The following is a 23,039-nucleotide window of genomic DNA, read 5'->3' as shown; positions in this document are numbered from 1 at the left end:
TTTTATTCATATTTACTGAATGTCCCTGATATACGAGCAGAGTTGTAATTCTTCATTTTAAAAAGCCGTAACATGCCTTTGTGTCGGATTAAAAACGATGCAAATCGCACCACAGGGGGGGCTTTGTCCCCGACTTTGTAAATCGTAATTAGCCAGGGTCACCCTTTCGAGTCGCAGGAAGTTACGAGGTGCGTCGCCGACCAACACGCGACATTTGAAGCCTCAACAACGTGCGCATCGTGGCTGACCATTCACACCTTCCTGCGCCCATTTACATTCAAATTCTCTTTGCGACTAGGAAGGCGCTCGTCCTGCGTGATGACGCTACGATAAACAAAAGGCAAACAAATGATTCACTTCCACCCCCGCCCCCCCCCATGCAGATTTGATAATTCGGGTTTCAGATGAGCAGGGTAGTCAAAATTTTTAATGTGAAAGTATCACTTATGGCTAATGCTCTTCCTTAATAAAAGTAACTTCAGCCTAATACACAATGTAATAAGTTAAGTTGGGTATTTTACTTACAAATATGTATAAAAGTAGCTATTTTTTCATTGTTGATACAGTAGCTTGGCCCCTATGGGTTGCAAACGTTGATCAAAGCAGCCATCTAATTGGTTAAAATTGAGAGAACTTTACACGTAGTTGAAGATTAAGGCTAAAACTTTGAGCCAATCAAGACATCCGATATTCTCTTAGATGACTAAAATCTGACTCTTGTGAGGATGAGCGGCTCAGGAAATGGACAAAAGAATGTGTTTCTAATAATAAATAAAAGTTTGGGGTGGGAGTGGGGGAACACCGCTGATCTAAAAAAAAAAAAAAAAAACTGGATAGCGCTGTCAATTGGTTGAAGCCAGTTGGCCGCCATCTTGGTACTCCCAAAACGTGGAGAGGACATGGTTGACAGGTTGGATTATGGCGGGGTTTTTCCTCAAAGTTTGGCATGCAGAATTACAACTGATTGTGTGAGCTCGACATTTTTTCAGTTCTGGTAACATGAAGGATTTTTAAGTCGACTTGGTAAACCAAAAAAGGCGAAGTGCAAAGGGAAGACAGAGAACACCGTGACTACCAAGAAACCTTGCATATTAGCTAGGGGCCAATTTCCGCGACGTTAACTTTTCCCAAAATACGCTGCGAAGCACTATCAATAACATAGCAAAAAACTATAAGCATTTTTCTTGTCAATCAGTTCAATAAATAATTTTGTAAATCAGGACTCGCAGTGGGAAAATACATGCTAAACGCATTGTTCATTTGTTGTCTATTTCAGACAGAACATTTTGTTTCATCGCATTAGAAAATCAAATTCAATTTGCAGACTTCTGTATTATGAAATTCATCAAAAAATGTGTTTTCATGCTTATTTAGTGATGAAGTTCGGGAAAATATTGACATCGCTTTTTTTGCAAAAAAAAAAAAAAACGTAGACGCAGAAAGTGAACAACAACAACCGTCAACAAAACTTTGTTCAAGTGAATTAAGCTCATCAGAAAATTAAAAAAAATGTTTACAAACAAACTTTAACAGTGTCAAATTCAGTCTTTGTAATTTACCTGTGGAATAATTTCTCACAGTCACGAAACTGGTGATTAACGCACAGGTCGGTGTGCTTTTTTTTTTGGGAGTATCAAGATGGCGGACGGCGACTTCAGTTTTGGTGTCCAATCAAGTCGTCCAGTCTATTTTTTTTTTTTTTTGGGGGGGGGGGGGGGTGATCAGTGAGGGCACACAGAAGGCGTTTGTCGACTAAATATGACGACATGTTACTTCCGGGGCTCGTGTGTCTTTAAGGCGCTGTGGGGTGGGCGTGGTCAAACGAGTCGCTCCTGCAGGAGGTACGCGCACGCACACACACACGCGTATCCAAGCACGCGCGCGCGCACAGTCGCTGACTTGCGTCTTCTTGCAGTTCGCACCCGACGGTGCCGTTTTGCGTGATTACGTCCCAGAAGGCGACTCTCGCTTTCCACGCGGCTTTGGCCATTTATTTTATGTATTTTTTTTTTTTTTTTTTTTGGACGTCTCATTTCAGTGGAAGCCTGTCACCCCCCTCTATTGTCATTCTGCCTGGGGGGGGGGGGCCCCTCAACGTGGGACCGGCTTTATGAATAGGATGCTAAGGTACGCCTTCATCTTCCCCGTCGAAACGGCACATTTGTCTTATTTTTTTTGTTGTTGTTTTGTTTTTTCTTTTGTAAATGATGTTGTGTCCCGTTTAGTTGGGTTAAGTCAGTGTTTTGTTGGTAATATGGCAGCTGATGCTTTTGCGTTGGGAGCTACTTATTGTTCTCGTGCCGTGCACACACCCCTGCAAGCGCTGATTTATGCCTGGCATGTCACATAAAAAAAAAAAGTAACATAAAAGCATGGCTATAAATCAGTCACTTAGCCCCCTCCTTTTTGAAAAAAAAACAAAACTCCATCCTATTAGATAATATTAATTGTCTTTCAGCTCAAGGAAATCTGCTTTAAGGCGACTTTTCTCGTTTTCGATGTTTTTAAACTGTTCGTTTTAACACCACTGACTTGTTTTGAGGTGTTGCTGAAGTTCCTTTCTGTACCGTGGTAAGTAAAATCTACTTGTAGGGTTAGTCTGTTTGTTCAAAAGATGATTTTGTTCCCTATTTGTTTGGAGGGCGCGCTTCAGCATCTTGCATTATTATGATTCGCTATCAGCGAAGCCAGCTAAATGCTGTAGTATCTGCGACTAAATCTGTAATTCTGAGTGCGTGATGTTTGGTGGTGGCCTTTTGATTGGGTTTTGTGACGTCAGTAAAGATGATTGCATCTTTGTATCGTCTAATATAGTGAATTATTTGCATAGTGCGCTAGAGATACAGCAGATCAGTGGTTCTAAGCGTGTGGTATGGGGCAGAAAATCAATTGGAATAACTTTAAAGTGAGCATAATTTTACAGCAATTTCAACTTTTTTGTGTTGTCCATGGAGTCCAGCTAATTTGTGTTTAACTTTAAAGTACAAATCTGCATTTTAATCTTTTAGAACTTCTTTCAGAAATGTATTCAAATTGAATTTTGAGTCATGTGCAACATGTTTTCATTGAATCCCAATTCATATACCGTCACCTATTTTTCTGTATTCAAGTGCAATTTTATGTTACAGTTGCTTGCACGAATATGAAATATAAAATTTAGAAATCATACCTTGTTTAAAATGAACTCTCTGGCGTGCTGTGCTGCTGTAATTTAATTTTTCTACTTATGGTGGTACTTGGAAACATATTTTCTGAGTTGCTACTTCACTTGGTGTAAAAAAAAAAATAAAATAAAATAAAAAACTAAAATTGACATCCACTGCAGTCGACAAAATATATTAGCCATCGGTGATGAATGTTGATAGCTTGATACCCTGGCTAACTTTAGCATCAACGGTATAGCACGCTAAAGATAGACAGACTGACAGATGATACATTCAAAATATTGAACGCATTTCTATTTTTACTCCTAGTAAAGGTACCTCAGCTTGCTTTAGCATGAATGCTTGCTAGTTAGCTTCGATAGATAAATATAGATGAATAAAATTAATTGGCAAATGATTTTTTTCAATTGGTTTAGATGGCAAGCTGCCACCACTAAAGTTAATATTATCTAACGCGCTAACAAACTGTTAGCCGCACAACATCCGGGGAGTCATTCCTTATTATTTCATCTTTAGCGACAGCAGTTAACGAGCTAGCCACTTGCTCAGTACGCGACGTCGTGCGGTTTCTGGGTAGTCTTTCATTAGCTGATGGCCTTCACCTGCGCAGTTCATCAGTCCGTCGCCACTTCACCCTTTCAGCAGGAGACGACGTAATCAAGCGTCTTGGTGTGGGGCCTCCTTTGTTTTTGAAACTCCCAGCGTGTTTACCTTTGACCCCTCTTGTCCAAACCACGCATTCGGGGGCTTCTAACATGTTGCTGGATGCCGTGATGGATTGGAAATGGATGAGACGGCCTCCTTGTGTGTCACCGGCACAGCCTGTTTACCTTTAGCCTCCGAAGGCTCGAGCCGGCCGACTAGCTTGCGCAGGTTTTCACGTCTTCAGTTACAAATCTGCGCAACGGTGAAAGTTAGCCTCCAGTTCCGCTGGGGGTTTGTTTGTATCTTGTTTGCGAGAATGGGTTGTTTTCACTGACGTCACATTTTTTTTGTTGAATTAGCCATACACCTCTGCGCGCCGCCATTTAATCTCCCTACCTAACGCCTACCAGTGTTGTAGCCTCCGGAATGGTCTCTGTTACCGTTTGTGTTTTTGTGTTTGACGGGCGTCTCGGGATTCAAGTACACAAAAGAGGACTTGCTAACCATCAGAGAGCCTTCTTCGGATTTCTTTTCGACAACTCTGGCCATTTCGCTGAAGCGTTTTCCAGAGTTGCTAGTCGCTGCCCTCTTCAAAGCCTCGCGATCCGGTACACAAGTCCGGCTACGTAAGCGGGGAGATCGTCTCACGCTTCCGCCGAAAAACTTTGGACGTTCTGCGGCGCTGCGCTTCACGGAGACTTGGCTTTTTGGACGAGTGCCCAACCCTGCTATCGCGCTACCCGGCTTCAACCTCCATCGTGTTGATGCGTCGCCGAGCTAAGCTAACAAGCTTCAGAAGGCCAACGTGACAATTAAGATCCTTTTTTGTTAGTCACTTGAAAGATTTGAGAATTTTGTGAAATACTGGATATGTTTATTCTTTTCTTTCTGCCACGGTCATAAAATTTTAAACAAAATAATAAACATTTCGCTTTGCTTGTGAGGAACTAATACACAGGTTTTACATTTTGTGAAAACCATTGAATAATTGGAGTTTCCCTCGATATTTAAAAAAATATATATATATAATATTCCACCGCCTTTAGTTTTCCACGTTAGCATACAGGAAAGTGCCCATATATGTTTTTTGATATGGGCACTTCCATGTACGCTAACACGGAAAACGAAAGTCGGCGGAATATGCTTTTATATCAACAAGGAATGGCGCACGGACGTTACAGAGCTCAGCAGACACTGCAGCAATTTTTGTTAGCTACAACAACCCAACTGTAAAAAATAAGACCGAACTGAACCATTTCCGAAGTGTCTTGAGCAGACGGGTGTCCGATCCCACTGCTCCTCTTTCGTGATTTCTGTCACATAGAGTAAAAGATCGAGGGCAGAATACTACGTTTTGGTGACGCAGTCCTGAGTCCCACGATGTGTGGATGCCACGTAGCCTAATAGTCAGTCTGGGCTTGATGCGCGCTGTCGGTCGCGTCTTCGATAAATGCAGTTAGAAACATAACGTCGTCCGCCTTGCGTATGTATGAATAACGAGCTCAGGGATAAAAAATGGCCGCCGTCCGAGGCAGCACGACGGGTGACGTCGCGTGAAAACAACCCGTTGGCTAGCTGCATCTTAGATTTTTCAGAAACGCGTCTGAAACGGTCACTCCAGCGTGTTAATTGCGGCGTCCTGTGCGTGAACATGCGTACGCTCGTTGCAGGCCGCGTGTGTTTGTGTAGTGTCCGGGGGGGGTTCACATTCCAGGAAATACCAACATAAACTGTGAGTTGTTATTCATAAACGCCTCCCAGGATGTGAAACTTCTCTCGAAGGATGCGCGGCTTAACGTGCTCGGAATTTTGCCTCATTGACCATAAAGACGAACTTCCTGTGGGAATGGTCACTAGCGCGGGCTAATGACCAAAACAGCACTAAGTCATTTGTTTCTACGACAACAGCGCTGCTCAACCAGACATTGCATTTCCAGTTATTCCATTTATTCATTTATTTATTTATTTTTTTATTGAAGCTATATTTGTCGAGGTAAGGCAATTGTGAACAGGTCCTCATTTGCGATTCTGAACTGGCTCGTAAGACAAACTTCGTGATTTGGGTTCATCAAAGATGAAAAATTATTTTCAAATTGGTTTGTTTAGTTGTCGAATTTTGTTTGGTTTCAAAATGAAAACTGCCAAACTGTGACGTTCACCGTACTCAAATTGTTGTCCACAAATGATCAAAGCAACTGTTCTTCTTCTTTTCCTTTCGGCTTGTCCCGTTAGGGGTGAGCACAGTGTGACGTCTTTTTCCCCATCTAAGCCGATCTGGTGCATCCTCCTCTCTACCACCCACCGTCCTCATGTCTTCCCTCACAACATGCGTCAACCTTTTCTTTGGTCTTCCTTATCTGATACTCTTTTCACTTCCAAGGAGTTCTTAGCCAGCTCTTCCTTTAAAATGACCCCTTCTCCATGGTAAAATAATTTAAACCCTGTTCCTAAACTTCTAGCCTTACAACCTTTCCACCTGGTCTCTTGGATGCACAATATGTCAACCAACGGCTGACCTTTTCTTGTTTCCTGCCCCAAGATTCAAAGTCCCTACGTTCAGTCGTAGGCTCTGGGCCTTCCTCTTCTTCTTCTTCTCCCGACCAAGCCGCTTTCCTCCTCTTTCTTCGAAGCGACTGTTCATATCTGGAAAACCTCATAATTTCAGGCTTTTATCACTTTTGAACGGATGTATGCCACCAGCATCTCGGAACTTGAAAATGCTAACCTTTGAAAACAGAACAGTCTGTCAGTGGCAATGGAAGGCACAGGTTGTTTTGGCAACACAGTCACAAAGTAAACCTTACCAGTTTGTACCAGATGATTGTTGTGCAAACAAAGCTTTTAGCTTGTCAGGAATTTTGTAAAATTCAGTTTGTTTTTTATTTTTTTTATTTTATTTTTTTTTTATGACACTGTTGTCCTTCTGTGTTGTTGGCCCCTCATGTCATTGTGTGAAAGGCTTTGACTGGTGCTTTTGTTTGGTGCCATTGTTTTTTTTTTTTGTTTTTTTTTTTTGTCGCTATTGTCATTGCGAGCCAGCACACTCTGGTTGCAGCAGTTGAAAGGAAACGTCGATTCTGTCGCGCCGTCCCGTGGTTCACGTTAAACCTCTCTCGTATCCCAGGCCAGTTTCGGCTGTCTGATCAGCGCAGGTTTCATTTTTATGAGTTAAAACAAGGTGTTGGCAGCGCGCTGGTTTCAGGCTCTGCAATTATGTCACTTTAAAGCAACATTCTATGGATGCCATAAATTCCCCCAGGCATTCCTTCCGTCGCAGATGAGAACGTGAGAACAGGTTTTCCCCAGCATTCTTCAAGGTTGACGGTTCTCCGAAGGCCTCTCTGGTTTTGTCGTGGTCGACCACACAGTCACCGGGGACGAACGCCGGCGGCTCCCGCCAGCATTCCAGCCATCTTGTGGCTTTCTGGCCTCAATTGTAATTCACATTGCCGCACCCGCCAAGGACACATAAAAGTCTAACTTGGCCATTTAGCATCACCCGAGTACACCCGGTTCCGATCCGGTTACCCCGCCATAATGTGTTGGACTTACGAGTGTTTGTTTGTTTGCCTGGCTTGGTCTGTTCAGGGGGGGGGGGGGGTGAATTTTTTTTTTTTTTTTTTTTTTCCTCCTCTCCCTTTCCCCGAGATGTGGGAGGCGTGACTCGCTCATTTTCTACTTGCCCTTCCTGTGGTCGTCACTTCGTCCCCGTTCCCACCCTTCCACGCCACCGTTGTAACAAGCATCGTTTGCGGTTCGTCCTAAAGATGAATCGGAAAGGATTTCCCTTTTCAACTCTCTTTATTTACAATGGCGTACACGGAGTCCTCGGTCTACGACTGAGATCTCTTCCTACAGTAGCGACTTAACTCGAATTGAAGTCAAAATTTACATTGAAATACTTTGGATAAAAAAAGCAAATACATTGAAATAAACAAGATGACGTACTTAGCATTACTGCTGAGAGTTGGATGGAGAAGAAGAAGAAGAAGAAGAAGGGGAGGCTGTGCTTGGCTATTGCCAAGGAACCTGGTTGGTCCTCAATCCTCTCCATCTCGACAAGTATCAAAGAACCTTGCTTTGTGATCACCGTATCCGCCGTAGGAACGGAACCCTTCATCACATGCGCTAAAATACGCGCTTTGTCTTTAATAATTGTCCCCACGGTCGACCGACTGAAGCCTTGGTGGTGTTGGTGTCTCTCCTTCCTCCACAATCTTTTTATGATCATGAGCTTTGGTTCCGTGGTCATGGGATTGTCTTTTGCCTGCCGAAGCATTGCTAAAAGACACAGCTTTTGTTTTTGGGGCCATAATATCTAAAAAGGAGGGCGAAAAATGGATAGAAACTCCTGGCACACAAACACGGACAAGCATTGTCAAGTCGAAAGGTCTTAGGTCGAGACCGTTTTAACCGGAGGACTCCCGGTACCGATGTCGACTGGCGTTGGTGACCATGTGGCCCAATTTTGGAAACTACTCGGAACGTGTCATAACCCGAAGCAGGTACCAGGAGGTAGTATTTATAGTACCCGGTCAGCTGATGTGGCATTTGAAATTGTAAGGGAGCGTGAAGCTAGTGGACTTGTTTGTGTGTTTATTGTGTCACTTTTACCACAAACTTCAGCCGGGAGAAACAAACAGCTTGAAGCGAGTAAGTTTTGCGACTGATTTGCCGCATTTGCCCACAGCAAGTTCAGCTTGGACAGAATAGTAACTCTTAAAAGTGCCCGGTGCTGTCAACACGTGGTTTGGTACTGTGCTTGAGGGTGAGATCCAATAATATATTTCTAGTACTCGTATGCCGTTACTAACCTACACTTGTGCAGTAGTCTGGTGGTAACTGTAGTTAATATTTGTATGAAAAACACATCTGTGCTATACAGCAGTAATCGTAGTGCAGCTGTACGTGAGGGTGTTTTCGGTTGATGGCATATTCCTACGCTGCTGTGCATACTTTTTGTAACCTTGAGAAACGACCGTCGTAAATTGAGAGTCTCTACATCATGCAAATGAGCACGACTGCGAGATTTTCTCGTCATTTCCACAACGCAAAGACATTCCTCTCACGTCTTACGTCCGGAAGCCGAGGTCTGTGCGGCTTCTCTGCCGTCAGCTGCGTTTTCTGGGGACCGCTTGTCTGTTAACGCGGCGCGGCAGGCGAGTCGTCTCCTCCCAGGGCCTTCGGGGGTCGGCGGCCGCCGACGTCCTGACCGGCTCGGCCAAGGATGCTTTTATTTGCTCCTTTAAGAGCTGTAAAAGCGGCTCGACAACGCAGTCCCCGCTCATAATGTGTCAATCGCCGTTGTTGCACAGTTCTTGTAATTTTGGAGACAAATTCAGACCAATCTAAGTGCGACATCTTTGCTGTAATTTGTCTGCGTCGTTATTTCGTATGAACCGATATTGTACTAGACGTAGAAATATAAAAGGTATCACGTGAGTCTAAAGACTGTGGAGATGATTGTGGACTTCAGGAGGCATCCTTCACCACAGCTGCCCCTGACGCTGTCCAACTGTCTTGTGTCAACCGTCGAGACCTTCAAGTTCTTGGGAATTACAGTCAGAGAGGACATGAAGTGGGGGACGAACATCAACTCCATCCTCAAAAAAAAAAAAAAGCCCAGCAAAGAACGTACTTCTTGCCGCTTCTGAGGAAGTACGGCCTGTCACGAGAGCTGCTGAGAGAGTTCTACACGGCGGTCATCCAGTCAGTTCTGTGTACCTCCATCACAGTCTGGTTTGGATCCGCCGCAAAAAAGGACAAACTCAGACCGCAACGGACAATCAAAACCCCGAACGGAATGTCGGCACCACGCTACGCACTATCGATAACTTGCACGGAACGCGAACTATATCAGGAGCAGGCCGGATCCTTTCGGACCCTCCATATCCTGCCCACCAGCTTTTCCAGCTTCTTCCGTCGGGAAAGCGCTACAGATCAACGAAAGTCAAAAGTAACAGGCATTCCAACAGTTTTGTCCCTCTGGAAATTAAGTCATTAAATTCTTGATCAGCGAGCCTATTATTTTACTGCCTTGCGCCATGTTCGGACACTCAGTCACATCCTCCTGGTCTGATCAGTATTAGAGTTATCCTATATTTTGTAAACCGCGCGATTCGTCACTTTAAACTGCACCCTTTGCACGATTCACATTTGTTAACACACACTTGCGTATATAGATTTTACATCTTGCGCGTCTTATAAGGAATGGTTCCTATAAACAGAAATGTCTCTTGTTCCTTGTTCTGAATGTCGTTACCAGGGCAGCGCCGACTGCCGGACAAAAATTCCATGTGTGTTTTTACACACTTGACCATTAAAGCTGATTCTGATTCCGACATTAGAGTACCTTTTGGAATATTCTTAAAAAAAAAAAAAAAAAAAAGCTGTTTGAATGGCTCTCTTTTTTTCAAATTTTTTCTTAACTCATTCCCGAGTTATCGGATCGGGACTCAGTCTTGCCAGATATACAAAATCAAGGTACAAAAGAAATTGTCGGGACATCCCTGGAAATTATTTATATATCATTTTTTTTAATGCTAACATGCAGCAAGATAGCAATTTGAATGGCAAAGAGAGTAGCAGCTCTTTTTTTGTGTATGTGTGTGTGTTGCAGTAACCCTCTTTAACTCAACTGAGCTGTTTCGCTGAGCGCAAATGGGACTTTAGCTGAAAATGAGTCCCTCGCGTGGGATTTTTGGACCGGGGCCGCTCCATATGTCAACACGCTCTCAGGGCCCGAATGGGTCATTTTTTTTTTTTTTTTTTTTTAGTGGACGGCTAAATTGGACCTTTGTTGTAAAAAAGCCCATCAGACGCTCGTGTTGTGTCTGCGCGGCGGTTTCCTGCCTCCCTCCCCAACTTAATATGATTTCCCAGACGAAACGAGATCTTCGGGCCAGCTAACCGAGTTTGGTGGCCGATATCTGTCCAAGAAGTGGCCTAATTACCGGATCTTGCGTGTGCCGTCGTCGTGATCGCAGCGTCCTACTGCCGCTGTCTTATTTTATTTTGGCGGGGAGGGTCGGGAGTAATCAAGGGCACGTCTCTGAACGACTTGCAAGCTGATTTCTTCTGGTCCAGCCCACTAAACAATCCCACATGTCGTTTCCCCCTCAGGTCATTCACTTATCCATCCAGGTCATTGACTTCAAATGGCCCAGACACAAAGTCCCCCCCCCCCCCCCCCCCACACACACACACACACACACATACAATCGCCGTCACCAGAGTGCACGCTGTACAAAGAAGGCGCATCGATACCATTGGCCAATGTACATGAGTGCGTTTTCTGCCTCTTGTGCGTTGGCAACGAAAAGTGCAAAAGAGCGCGGGCAGGAAGTCAAACCTTGAACGCTTGAAGTCAATAATTTCCTGTCAGTCCTCATAAGTTGAAACTATTGCTTGGGTGTTTTACGAAGCATATTCATTGCGAGCCATTCGAGGCCTGGGCTCACGGCCAGGGTGCGTTTGCGAAGAGGAGGTCATGAGGGGCCGACACGTGAACATGCAAACGTGATTTATGGCCCCCTGTTTACCTATATCGATATTCCTCTTTTGTCAGCCCCCAACCACCGAGTTAACAGTTCTAGGAAAATTACGGAAATTTTGGAGTAACCGGCTTTATCCTCATCTGATGAAGAAATAGCGGTATCGCTTGATCGGGAAGACGGAGGAATAAGTCCATACAGATTTGAACCTGTGGCTGTAAATAATGTTGAATATTCGGATGGTTCTTCAAGCAGAATGACGCCGAGTCTGAACCAGAACCATCTGAATATTCAACATTATTTACAGCCACAGGTTCAAATCTGTATGGAAATATTCCTCCATCTTCCCGATCAACCCATTCTGCTATTTCTTCATCAGATGAGGATAAATCTGAAAAATCAGCGCTGGGTGTAATTGTGTCCCATGTAATCGAGCGTTTGGAACGACACGTAATACGTCACGTCGAGAGGTCATGTGACTCCCGAAAATGGCGGCCCCCCTGAAAATTCATAATTGTCGATTTTAAAAAAAATCTTCTCAAAACACTATTAAATGAGGATTTAACATCACAGTATCAAGATAGAGTACATTTTACATGACCTATTGGATACATTGTTACTCCAAACCACCGGAATTTTCCTTTAACATTATTCTCATCCATGAAAAAAAACGTTACGTCCTTATTAATTGTTAAATGTTTAAAAAAAAAAAAAAAGTGTTACCGTAGGGCATGTCGTCGAGAATCCGCGGGAAAGTCAAGGATCGCATGCGAGTAGTAATTAGTCCTTGACTGGCTCATATTAGGCGATATTAAACGTTGACTCTGTCAGTTTAAAGGACATTCACGCCACTTAATTTTTAATGAAAGCGACGCACACATCGGCTGGATTAGTCTCGTTTGGGAATCGGAGGAAGCGTTTCGCACGGGACCCCGGAGGACAAAAATGATGTCAACAGCGGGCCTGGCATGCTTATTTGCAGCGACTATTTTTGTACTCAATCTCGCATAAATGCAGCCTAAAAATCGGCCTCACGCGGTCGGATTTTTGAAGTGAGGCAAAGCGGACGACGGCGATGCCGTTTCTGCGGCGCGTCGTCAGTGTTTGCAGTGGGATCACGTGTTGTCCAAGAGAGTTTCCGAAGCCGGGCCCTCCCGTGCTGTGACCTCGCCGTTCCCACGCCAAATGCTGCCTTCTAAGACCCCCCCCCCTCCCCTCGTCGCCCCCCCCCCCTTTTCACCAACATGTATGCACATTCACATCCAAAAAGCTAAAAATAAAACCGGAGCTCCGTCCGCAGATTTAGCTGGCTTCATATTTGCTGCTGCTGGTTTTGATTCAGTTCAACAAAATGTGGCGCGTAACAAACATGAACCAACTGTGTCGCTCGGTCAGGGTGTGTGTGTGTGTGGGGGGGGGGGGGGGGTTGCGATCGGAAGGGAGTGGAACCAGACTCACAATTAGGACTTTTGTGTCTTGTTTTTTTCCCCTGTGGTCTGTTTATGCCACCCAGAAGCTTTTCGCTGGATGTGAATTATCTGTTACCCCGCCCCCCATCCGCCTGTTCGAGGGGGTGCATGGAGCTGCGATAATAAACTTGACTGTGAGAAAAGTGTGCGTTCCGGCAGGAAACCAGCCACGTTGATGGCTCGCAATGTATTCGCGCGTTGCGTGCCGACTGAAGACGTCTGCGCTGAGTGGCAGGAAACGCTGTCGCTTGCTGGAGGGGGCGTCTCCATGGAAACGAGGCAGGTGAGGGCATTTCGACAGGAAGTCGCGGCTCGGCTGGGTCGCGCTGCGTGCCCGTGAGGTCGCCGGATATTACAAGCGTGAGGTTTGGTGGGAATTTTGCAATCGGGGGCATCCAGCAGATGGCGCTGCGGTGGAGAAAGCTTGTTGTGATTTTCAAGCGCTCCATGCGATGCATAAATAAACATAATAAATGCTTTATGCAATGGTTTTAGAACGTCTGGCTTCGAGTTTGTCGTTGGGGAATTTGTTTGGCTCTGGTCCCGCTGCTTTGTGGGTTAGCGGGCCCCCAAGTTGCCAAGGAAACACCGTTGAGAGCCTCATAATAGTGGTCCAAGTTCTGCTCAACAGTGGCGACAGAACCCAAAGTAGGGAAAGGCTGCAACACGGACGGCCAAGTCAATCACAAACAGACTTTAACGGGGTTGGACAGTCGCAGGTACAGAAAATATTTGGACGAGAAACCACGGACTGACAGGGTCTTAAGCAGTACGCAAACTAGTAAATTCATAACAATGAATCTTTGCATGTCCGGATTGTTGGAAACTGATGAATTTATATCGATCTTTGTTGTCCAGGTTTCAAATGTTGTTTTAAATGTTTGCCCAATGTTGCCTTTATCTACTATTAACTATGTACACGTGTCCGAAGTAGACTCACTTTTGGTTAGATTTGCGTTGTTTTTCGTACCCTGTGAATCCCGCCTAGCAACAAGTGACCATGAAAATGTGGCACGACCAGGGGAGAGAATCTCAACATACAGTGCACAGGTTTTATCAGGAATTATTGATATTTAGTTTTAATCATAACTTCCTGGTACCATCTAAAGCCTACCGACGTGTTCGGTGGGCCACCATTGGAGGAGAAAAAACAAACGAAAAAAAACACCAAGGCCAACCTTATGTACACAAAAAAAGTACTTAGCCTGAATCAGACTTGGAAAGTCCTAGTCCAGTGGATAAACAAAGTTGTAGCGTCAACAGTGTGGGAGTCAAAGGAAGGTTCTTCACCCTTAGAGTCGCTGAGCGATAACCCGAAAGTGCAACCACGGCGAGTTTCCAACTCCAATTAAAAGTTGCCAGGAACTGCTTTGCCCTTGGCGGACCACCGTGGCAGCTGCTGCACTCGTTTCATGTGTTTTTAGAACGTCGGATCCCTAAATGGGACACCCCCTCCCCGGCTGACTTGGGGGGCGCCACCTGAGGAAGTGGGAACGTCGTCTCGCTGGCGGTCTGCGTCCAGGTTTTCCCGTGTCTGGAATGGGATGGCATGTTTCAAAAACGCGAGGCGGTCAAAAACATCGCTGGCCGCGTTGATGTTGCAGCCGCTCGATCCTTGTCACTCACCCATTTGTGACGCGCGTCAAAATACCGGCCTGGTGTCCTAATACGGCATGCGTGGGCCCAACCACGATTTCCGTTTGAAAACGCATTCCTGTGGGTGTTCCCTGCCGATTTTAGTGCCGTTCTGAGGTGGCGTCGCGTCGCCCTTGGAAAAGGGCCCTGCAAGCGTCGTGATCTTTGGGCATAATTGATGGCTTCTTTTCGGATGAGATTCCTCGGAATGATTTGCGCCTACTTGACAGTAATGCAACCGGTTGTACTGAAAATAACACTTGGTGAAATTCTGTTTCCTCGAATACGGACGGCTCGTCTGTACGACCTGTAAGACGAGCATTTTTTTTACTCCCAATCGGGGCGGAAAAAAATTGCCAGTATAAGGGTTTGTGTACCTACGGTAGCGACGTAACCCAAATTAAATTGCTAGAACTGCGATCAGTATTCATTACTAAAACACTTCAAGGCTATAAATGCAAACCAATCCAATTTGACAGCTGTAGAGTAAGTATGGTGGGAAGTAAGATTTGCCTTCTTGTGCCACGTGACAACGTATTCTTCCCCCCGCTGCGCAAATTAGTTGATTGTGCGCAAGTGTTCGTAGCCTCAAAACGGTGGTTGTTAGAATTGAGGTAAACGAGGAACTCTGGAATTATCTCAGTTTACGGATGGATAAAGTGGTCTGTGATCTGCAGTTAAAGCAGGGAACAGGCGGAGGAACAATTACAAAGACGGAGGCACGCACTGGAAAGGAGAGGAATGAAGGTTAGCCGAAGTCAAACAGAATACATGTGCGTGAATGAGACGGGCGGGGGAGGAAGAGTTGAAGCTCCGGGGGGAAGAGATGGCGAGGGTGGATGACTTCAAATACTTGGGGTCAACAATCCAGAGTAACGGTGAGCGTGGTAAGGAAGTGAAGAAACTGGTCCGAGCGGGGTGGAACACTTGGCGGAAGCTGTCTGGTGTTCTATGTGACAGAAGAGTCTCCGCCAGGATGAAGGGCAAAGTCTATAAAACGGTGGTGAGGCCGGCCGTGATGGACGGATTCGAGACGGTGGACAGGAAGCAGAACTGGAGGTGGCAGAAATGAAGATGTTGAGGTTCTTGCTTGGATAGGAGTAGAAACGAGCTCATTAGATGGAGGGACAGGGGAAAGTTGGATGTTTTGGAGACAAGGTTAGAGAGAGCAGACGTCGATGGTTTGGACATGTCCAGAGGCGAGAGAGGGAGTAGATCGGTAGGAGGGTGACGAGGATGGAGCTACCAAGGAAGAGAGAGCGAGAGGAAGACCAAAGAAAAGGTGGATGGATGTTGTGAGGACAGTGGAAGATCCACGAGATAGGCTTAGATGGAAAAAGATGACACGCTGTGGCGACCCCTAACGGGACAAGCCGAAAGGAAAAGAAGAGAAGACGGATGGATAAAGTTTACTGCAGAGTTCTGTTCCTTACCAAAATTACAGCACCGACTGTGGCATGTGGTCTTGAACTGTCAAATCTGAACGCATTTTCGCACATTTTGATTCTACCTGAGCCAGATGTGCGACCCAAGTAGTAAATAGTTATGCCGGACGCTCGTGTCAAGGATTTGTCATGAAAAAGAACGCGAGGCCTCATTGATCATGTAATCGAAGAAAAAGAAATTAAAGTTGTGGCCGCTGACTTCACGTTATCGTCATTTTCGAGTGCCCATTGAAACATCACATTACGATAATGTTGTATCGAAGGGCGTTTTGTGTAATGGATTGTATTTTATTATTTTCAGGTTCCCGCGCTGACTTTTGAGGATCGTTCATCCAGGATTTTCTCTGCCCAGTTCTCGCTCGACCGTCCGCTGAGCCCAAAAAGGAAAAAAACGAGTCCGCCGTCATGCCCATCCTGAAGCAGCTGGTGTCGGGCTCGTCCCAGAAGAACCGGCGCTCCCGCACCGACCTGACCCGGGAGATGATCAGCGCGCCGCTGGGCGACTTCCGCCACACCATGCACGTGGGCCGCAGCGGCGACGCTTTCGGCGACACCTCCTTCCTCAGCACGCGCTCGGGCGAACCCCCCGGCCAGACCGCCTCCTTCCCCGGCTCCCCCCGGCCGGGCCTGCTGTCGCGCACCTTCCGCAGCAGCAAACGCTCGCAGTCCACCACCCGAGTGGACCAGCAGCGAGAGAACCCGCTGGTCTCCGGTGGGTCGCCCACTTACGTGAAGAACGCCATGTCTCTGCCCTTCCTCAACGACGGTGACGGAGGCGACGGCGCGGCGGCCAAGAGTCTGTCCCCGAGTCCTTTAAAGCAGCTCATGGAAGGCGACGGCGGGGACGCCGCGTCCGCCGCAACCCACTTCCTGGAGCTGGAGGAGCGCCGTTTCGGGGAACCCGGCGAGCTCCCCGAGAAGTGGAGCCCCCCCGGAGGCGGAATGAAGCACGCCGAGTCGGTCATGTCCTTCCACGTGGACCTGGGCCCGTCCATGCTCGGAGACATCCTGGGCGTGATGGAGAAGGAGGACGACGACCTCGGCTACGAGGAAGGCAAGAGCAGCGAGGGCCGCGGCTCCCCGACGCTCAACGCTCGGGAAGGAGACGACGACGACGGGAGGACGGAGGCGGCCGAGGCGGCGGCGGCGGCGGAAGCGCCTCACGTGATCGAAAACGAGGCCCCGTACACCCCCCAGTGCACCCCGGAAGTCCTCCCCAAACACTTGCAGCACCTGGACAGCTCTTCCGTGTCCAGCTCGGGCTCGGCCGCCCTGGACGAGAAGGCCCACACGTACGCGGCCGACACGGACAGCGCCACCTTCAGCGCTCCGCCGGAAGAGGAAAGCCACTTCTCGTCTTTCTTGGACGACGACGACGAAGATGATGAGATCCGCGTATGAGGAACTCCGGAATGTTGTTTACGTACGCAAGCGGCATCCCCTGAGAGTGGACTTGGATTGTGGGAATCTTCTCGCCCTTTTGAAAGTGGAACATTCCAGAAGAGGGCCACCAATGACAGCTCGGAAAGGAAATTTTCGTTTTTTTTCTTCCTCCCAGCATCTCATTTTTTCCCCCCTCCTCTCATCACCACTGGACCGGCGGTCCGGTATCTCCATCCTCGGAATATAAATGACGAGTGACGCTGAGCTGCCAGGCCCCCGTGTCGCCGCTTCCTGCTGAATTCTTCACTTTTTTTTTTTTTTTTTTTTTTCCTGTCCGCCAGCTGCGCATTTGTGACTGTAAACGAGAGCCTGATGGTGGACGTTTAGAATGAAGTGGAAGGCGAGCGCGAGTGCAAAAGCCAAGTCAGACTGTATCGCATTTCCTCAAATGGATGCCGCGTGCGTCGCGCCCAATCAGGATCCGGGACGGTGCTGTAGTTTTGGTTAGCAACAGCGTTTGAACCCGTCCGTGTGTGACTAATTGCATCCGTGAGTTGTTTTATGGTGGAAAATTGGAGAGGACAGCACGGTGTTCGCGTGGTTAATCTATCTGCCTGGCAGTCGATTTTGTTTTTGGGTTTGAATCTCATTCATCTTGAATCCACAGCTTTTGCGATTGTTTCTCAGTAATTACAATTTTTTTTAAAGTGCCTCCATTGGGCCAAAGCCTGCTGAGAATACAAAGTGGGAAAAACGCAGACATCTGTTTGTGGGAGGTGTTTATTTTCTCGGAAGTGCTTGGTAGTATTGGACTTCAGGTCCACCCGGAACTGCTCAGCAGTCAGTCAAAAAAAAAAAAAAAAAAAAAAAAAACAACAACGTTTTATTACTATTTTCAAACACAGACATTAGTTAACTGCCGAGACGAGTTGAACTCTGTTGCTAACCAAAACAGCAGCGCCCAACGAGGCAGGTAAAACGAGTATTAATGATGATGATGATGAAGAGACCCCACTTGTTTTGCTGAATTTCTCCACCGTCGTCATTTGGACGCCACGTTCACAAAAATTGTGATCAAACGATAACATTTTGCAATAATGCCCCCCCCCCACCGGCCGACCTCCGATTTGGGGAGATGCGCTGCGAGTTGTCACTTCCCGTCTTAATAATGAGCTTTATTCACTGTCACTAACGGGCCCCATTAAATCCAAATCGGCCACGATTTGTTCTTATCTGTGTTTGTTTTGTGAGTTTGCAAAAAGCAGCAGCAGGAAAGATTTGGTTGCAACTTGTGGAGTCATCGCAGCTCGACTGTTGCTTCATCTTTCCAAAAAAAAAAAAAAAAAAAAAAAAAAAAAGGGATTAGTTGCGCTGCGACCTGCCAAAATGTCGTTATTATGATCCCGGCAAATTGAGTTTTGCCGGGAAAAGTTGGGAGACTTGTCACTTTCCAAATATGCTTTAGCTTCAAAAAGGATAATCACTAAATAATGGCAACACTATCAGGTGGTTGTACGATTTTGTTTTTGTGCGAATGAGGGATGTTTTTGTCTTTTTGCCTTATTATTGTTGTTTCCACTGTACATTTACAGCTTTTTCCCCCTTATATTAGCCCAAATAATGTATATTTTTCAATAAAAGAATTTGTGATCGTTCATCGCCGTATGTTTCCTTCATCGTCTCGGCACGTTCGGAGATGATTTAGTCGGTGAATGACGGAGGCGAAAGAGATATTCTGCGGAGGGGGGGGGGGGCGCGACTCTTCAAAGAGGGAACAGTCGGTTTGTCGCCACGCTGATTGCTGCAAAGGTGGATGCCGGGCGACAAGGCGAGGTGCTACTGCTTGTAGGCTTGGTGGGGAAAAACAAAAGCGTTTTCACTCGTGGAGGCAGCACTTCATGCAATTTTACTCGGTGTGATTGTGAGTGCGGCTCTTTGTCTCGATGTGCCCAGCGATTGGCTGGCGACCACTTCAGGGTGTACCATGCCTCCTGCCCCACTCCCTGCAACCCTCGTGAGGATAAGCGGCAAAGAAAATGGATGGATGCATGGATTTTAGGAATGCATTCATTCACTGATTGAGGCATTTTTTTTTAAATGTATTTTCAGATGGTACATTCTTATTTTCTGGGCGCCAAATCACACAAATTTCACATGAATATAAATGTAGGATTGTGAATCCGACACCCAGGGGGAGGGGGGGGGGGTGCGCACTCAGGGGAATCCCCTTCTTAAAAATTCGTCCCTGTGGCGTGAAATCTCCGATTTCTTCCCTCGTTCAATCGTTTAAGCCTACATTCGCGCGCCCTCCATTTCTTGATGTCACATTGCACCGGCGTCCAATTTGTCAACGGGGGCTAAAAATGTCATTATTCTCACCCCGGTGATAACAGCCGAGCGTTTAAATTGATTTCCAGCGGTCAATACGCAGCAGCTGAGCAATTACTCGTCGCGTTTGTCACCGTTAGTCTTCTCTATGCATTGCTAGTTTTTGTTTTATTGTCTTGTTTGCTCATCTAAATTTAGTGTTGTTGGGCTGTGCGGCCTTTTTCCTCCCCTCCTTCAAAGTACTTGTTGCAGGATTGCCTGTGGTCTACTGCCATCTAGCGGTCGCGGCAAGCTCACATCTAGTGCGTGTGTCTGATTTGTATTCATTCATAGCCTCACAAATGTCACACGCAAGGTTTTGTAATAAGTGTTGCGTCATTTACTGTAAAATGTTGTTACTCAGTAATGAGGCCACAGGGTTGAAGTATGAGGCAACATTTTGTTCTTCACATGTAGAAGCCAACCCCACAAAAAATCAGTTTCTGCCCCCTCAAGTGAAATGTGCTCACTTTGCAGCGCCACCGATGGGAGGCGCTGTCTGCCTTCGGCCGTATGGCGTCAGCCGCCCACGGGTGGAGACCCTGCCAAACCTTACCCCCCCCCCCCCCCCCTCTTTTGCTAAATTCCATCAGCAGACTTCTTGCGAGCCCTTCCAGGGTCGGACGGCATGCCGCAATCTGGAAAGAATTAAACAACCTGCCTGGTGCGGTGTGGAAGGTGGGCGGAGGGGAAGAGTGGGGGTGGAATATCAATTACAAAAAAAAAAAAAAAAGAGAGAGAGAGACGGGAAGTGAAAAAGTTCGGGTGGTGGTGGTGGTGGGGGGGGGACTAAATCCAAGATTGCCCATATAACGTCTTTTTTTTTTTCCACGCCTCCCACATACACACATACAGTAAGTATACATCCACAAATCGAGACCACTCCCCACGCAACTGCAGCGTGTTTGCCAGGCCTTTATTTTAATGGCTCGTAAACATGCTGCAAAAACAACAACCCCCCCCCCCCCCAAAAAAAAGTGTTTTTATTTCATCACTCTTTGGGGGAGAAAAATCTGGATACACAAGAACTTATGAGTGTGTGCTGATCGCAAATCAGATCCTCATAATGTCAGGGCAGGAACTCGTCTGTGTGTGTAATTTATCACTTGGGAAAGATAAATGTGTTGATACATACACATACCCGTGTATTGATTTATAATCCCACAGCCCAATTGGATCGATCCGTCCTTGGCTACTTAGGCTTTGGGTTGAAAATATATTGAAATCCTTCTAAAACGACACCTGTGGATTGCATTGATGCGAGCAAATAACACATTCAATTGAAATATTATATATGTATATATGTGTGTGTGTGTGTGTGTGTGTGTGTGTGTTATGTACTGTAGTACTTTTAATAAGGATATGTCACGTGTTACCTGATTTACGTTTTGCTGTCTGTGATGTCGCAGAGGATCATGGGAGTATCAAACTGTTTACAGCGAATACTCTGTTCTCGAACAAATCGGTTTTCGAATGAAAATGTCGTGATTTTTTTTTTTGCTTGTTTTCAAACGAAAATCGGTATTTGAACGCCCGCGACAAGACAATTGGTGCCACCAGGATTTGAACTTGAAATGCCACAGAAAACAGGATTTAAATTTGAAATGTAAAGTGATCACATTTTCAATAGTTGCTACAATTCGCTGTCTAAAATTCACCGTCCGTGTCACCAGGCAGGGTTACTTCAGGTCAGAACCGAACAGCCAGCCAATCCAAGTGACGCTTTCTTAGTATGTGACGTCAGGTGACTAAGAAAGCTTAACTACGATTGGCTCGGTGAATTCCAGACAGCGAATTGTAGCCGTTTGAATTGTTAACATTGAAAAGTTACACTGAAATCCAACTATTGGAAATGGCGTCACTTTACATTTCAAATTCAAATCCTGTTTTCTGTGGCATTTCAAATTCAAATCCTGGTGGCGCATGGTTACTTCCACGCACCTTGTTTTTACCCAAACAACAGGCCAGGGAGAAAGGCAGCAATGGTGAGGAGAGATGAGTTGATAATCCGGATGAGGAGGTAGTAAAAGTTGCCGTATCGACGTGGCGGCTCGTTGACAAACACTGCTGCCACATTTTCAATTGTTGCTACAATTCGCTGTCTGAAATTCAGTGTCTGTATTCACCAGGCAGGGTTACATCAGGTCAGAACCAAGCATCCAGCCAATCGCAGTTAAGCCTTCTTAGTCACCTGACGTCACGTGACTAACAAAGCGTAACTGGATTGGGTGGCAGTTTGATTCTGACCCGAAGTAACCGCGCTAGTGGCACAGACGGTGAATTTTAGACAGGGAATTGCAGCCGGTTGAATTTCAGACAGCGAATTGTCGCAGCTATTGAAAATGTCATCACTTTTCATTTCAAATTCAAATCCCTGTGCCACTAGTTTAGTTCCATCCAGGTCCCCGTGATTCGGATGCGGGCATTTGTGGAGTTTTTCAACATTGGACCGGTTTCCCCACAGTTTTTGTGTATTTGACTTTGCGTGTTGCGTCCACATGAACGAGTGCAGTTGTTTGCAGAGCACAAGTTGGAAAGTTTTGCTGCCACGAGTGGGAAAGCGCCAAGCGCGCGTTTGCGGCGACGCGACAACCCCCGAGGCCACCCAAGCGCCCTTTTTCCAACGCGTGCGTGCCTCTGACCTCACGCGGCAGCCCGGTGAGTACGACATCCCGCTAGCCGGCCCCAGATGTGTTTTACGGCCAGAAATTAATCTTTCGCTGTATCTGAGATGCTCATGTTTTATTCAAAAATCCCCCCCCCCCTCCCCCAGAGCGCCTTCCCGGTGTCCTCTCGCGCTCTCCTCGAATCCACTTAGATAGATTTGACTGTATTTCAAACGCAATGACACACTTAGCCGTTCGTTAAAGACGAGGCGGCGGCGCGAGCTCCTCCGGCGTCGTTTGTCTCTGTCAAAGTTCTGCAACGCCGCCAAGTTTTGACTTCAGTTTGCTGACTTTATCTGTTAGGCGCCGCTTTCCGACTGCGCCCGCTCGTCACAACCCGCCAGCCCCGAACGCATTTTCTGCGTCCACAAAGGACTGAACGCATCCCCCTAAACCGACAAAGTAACTCTCGTGAGCTGGGGTTGTAATTTCGATTCTTCGCACGTACACAAAGTAAGTAGCCGTATGACGCAAATTCAAACAGTTGACATGCTTTCATCGTATTATTAGGACAAATCTGTACATATGTGAGGCCCACTGAGAGGATAGATAAGCAGCTTGGAAAATGGATGGTTGAATGGAAAAGATTATCAATTGCCTGTTGATGCCACAAGGTGGCGACAAAGGACTTTTCCCAATTTGGACTGACCAAATTAGGCTCCGCCCCTCACTTCAAAATCATTTCACAAGATGGTGGCCGAGGCAATAGTTTTGCATTTGACATGGGTTTGGCCTGAACACAAAAACTATAAATAAATGTGTTTTTTGAGGA

The 23,039-nt window shown here is 46.4% G+C and overlaps 1 protein-coding gene across 3 annotated transcripts; it reads left to right on the top strand.

Annotated features, from left to right (window-relative positions):
• Window positions 1-1,813: 1,813 nt before the first annotated feature.
• On the top strand, window positions 1,814-18,889 carry LOC133514884 (cdc42 effector protein 4-like). 3 transcript variants are annotated; one of them, XM_061846953.1, is made up of 2 exons: window positions 1,814-2,127; window positions 16,153-18,889. In XM_061846953.1, exon 2 carries the CDS (start codon window positions 16,257-16,259, stop codon window positions 17,250-17,252), a length of 996 nt encoding a protein of 331 aa, XP_061702937.1. In that variant the 5' UTR covers window positions 1,814-2,127; window positions 16,153-16,256; the 3' UTR covers window positions 17,253-18,889. The 3 variants fall into 3 exon arrangements, with proteins under 3 accessions (XP_061702937.1, XP_061702939.1, XP_061702938.1); XM_061846955.1 differs by lacking the exon at window positions 1,814-2,127 and adding an exon at window positions 2,437-2,571; XM_061846954.1 differs by lacking the exon at window positions 1,814-2,127 and adding an exon at window positions 12,913-13,054.
• Window positions 18,890-23,039: the final 4,150 nt, after the last annotated feature.

Source organism: Syngnathoides biaculeatus, chromosome 16 (genome assembly GCF_019802595.1).
Source record: "Syngnathoides biaculeatus isolate LvHL_M chromosome 16, ASM1980259v1, whole genome shotgun sequence".
In the NCBI taxonomy this organism is placed as follows: domain Eukaryota; kingdom Metazoa; phylum Chordata; class Actinopteri; order Syngnathiformes; family Syngnathidae; genus Syngnathoides; species Syngnathoides biaculeatus.
Note: the sequence above shows the minus strand (reverse complement) of the source record. Positions and strands in the feature narration are given on the sequence as shown.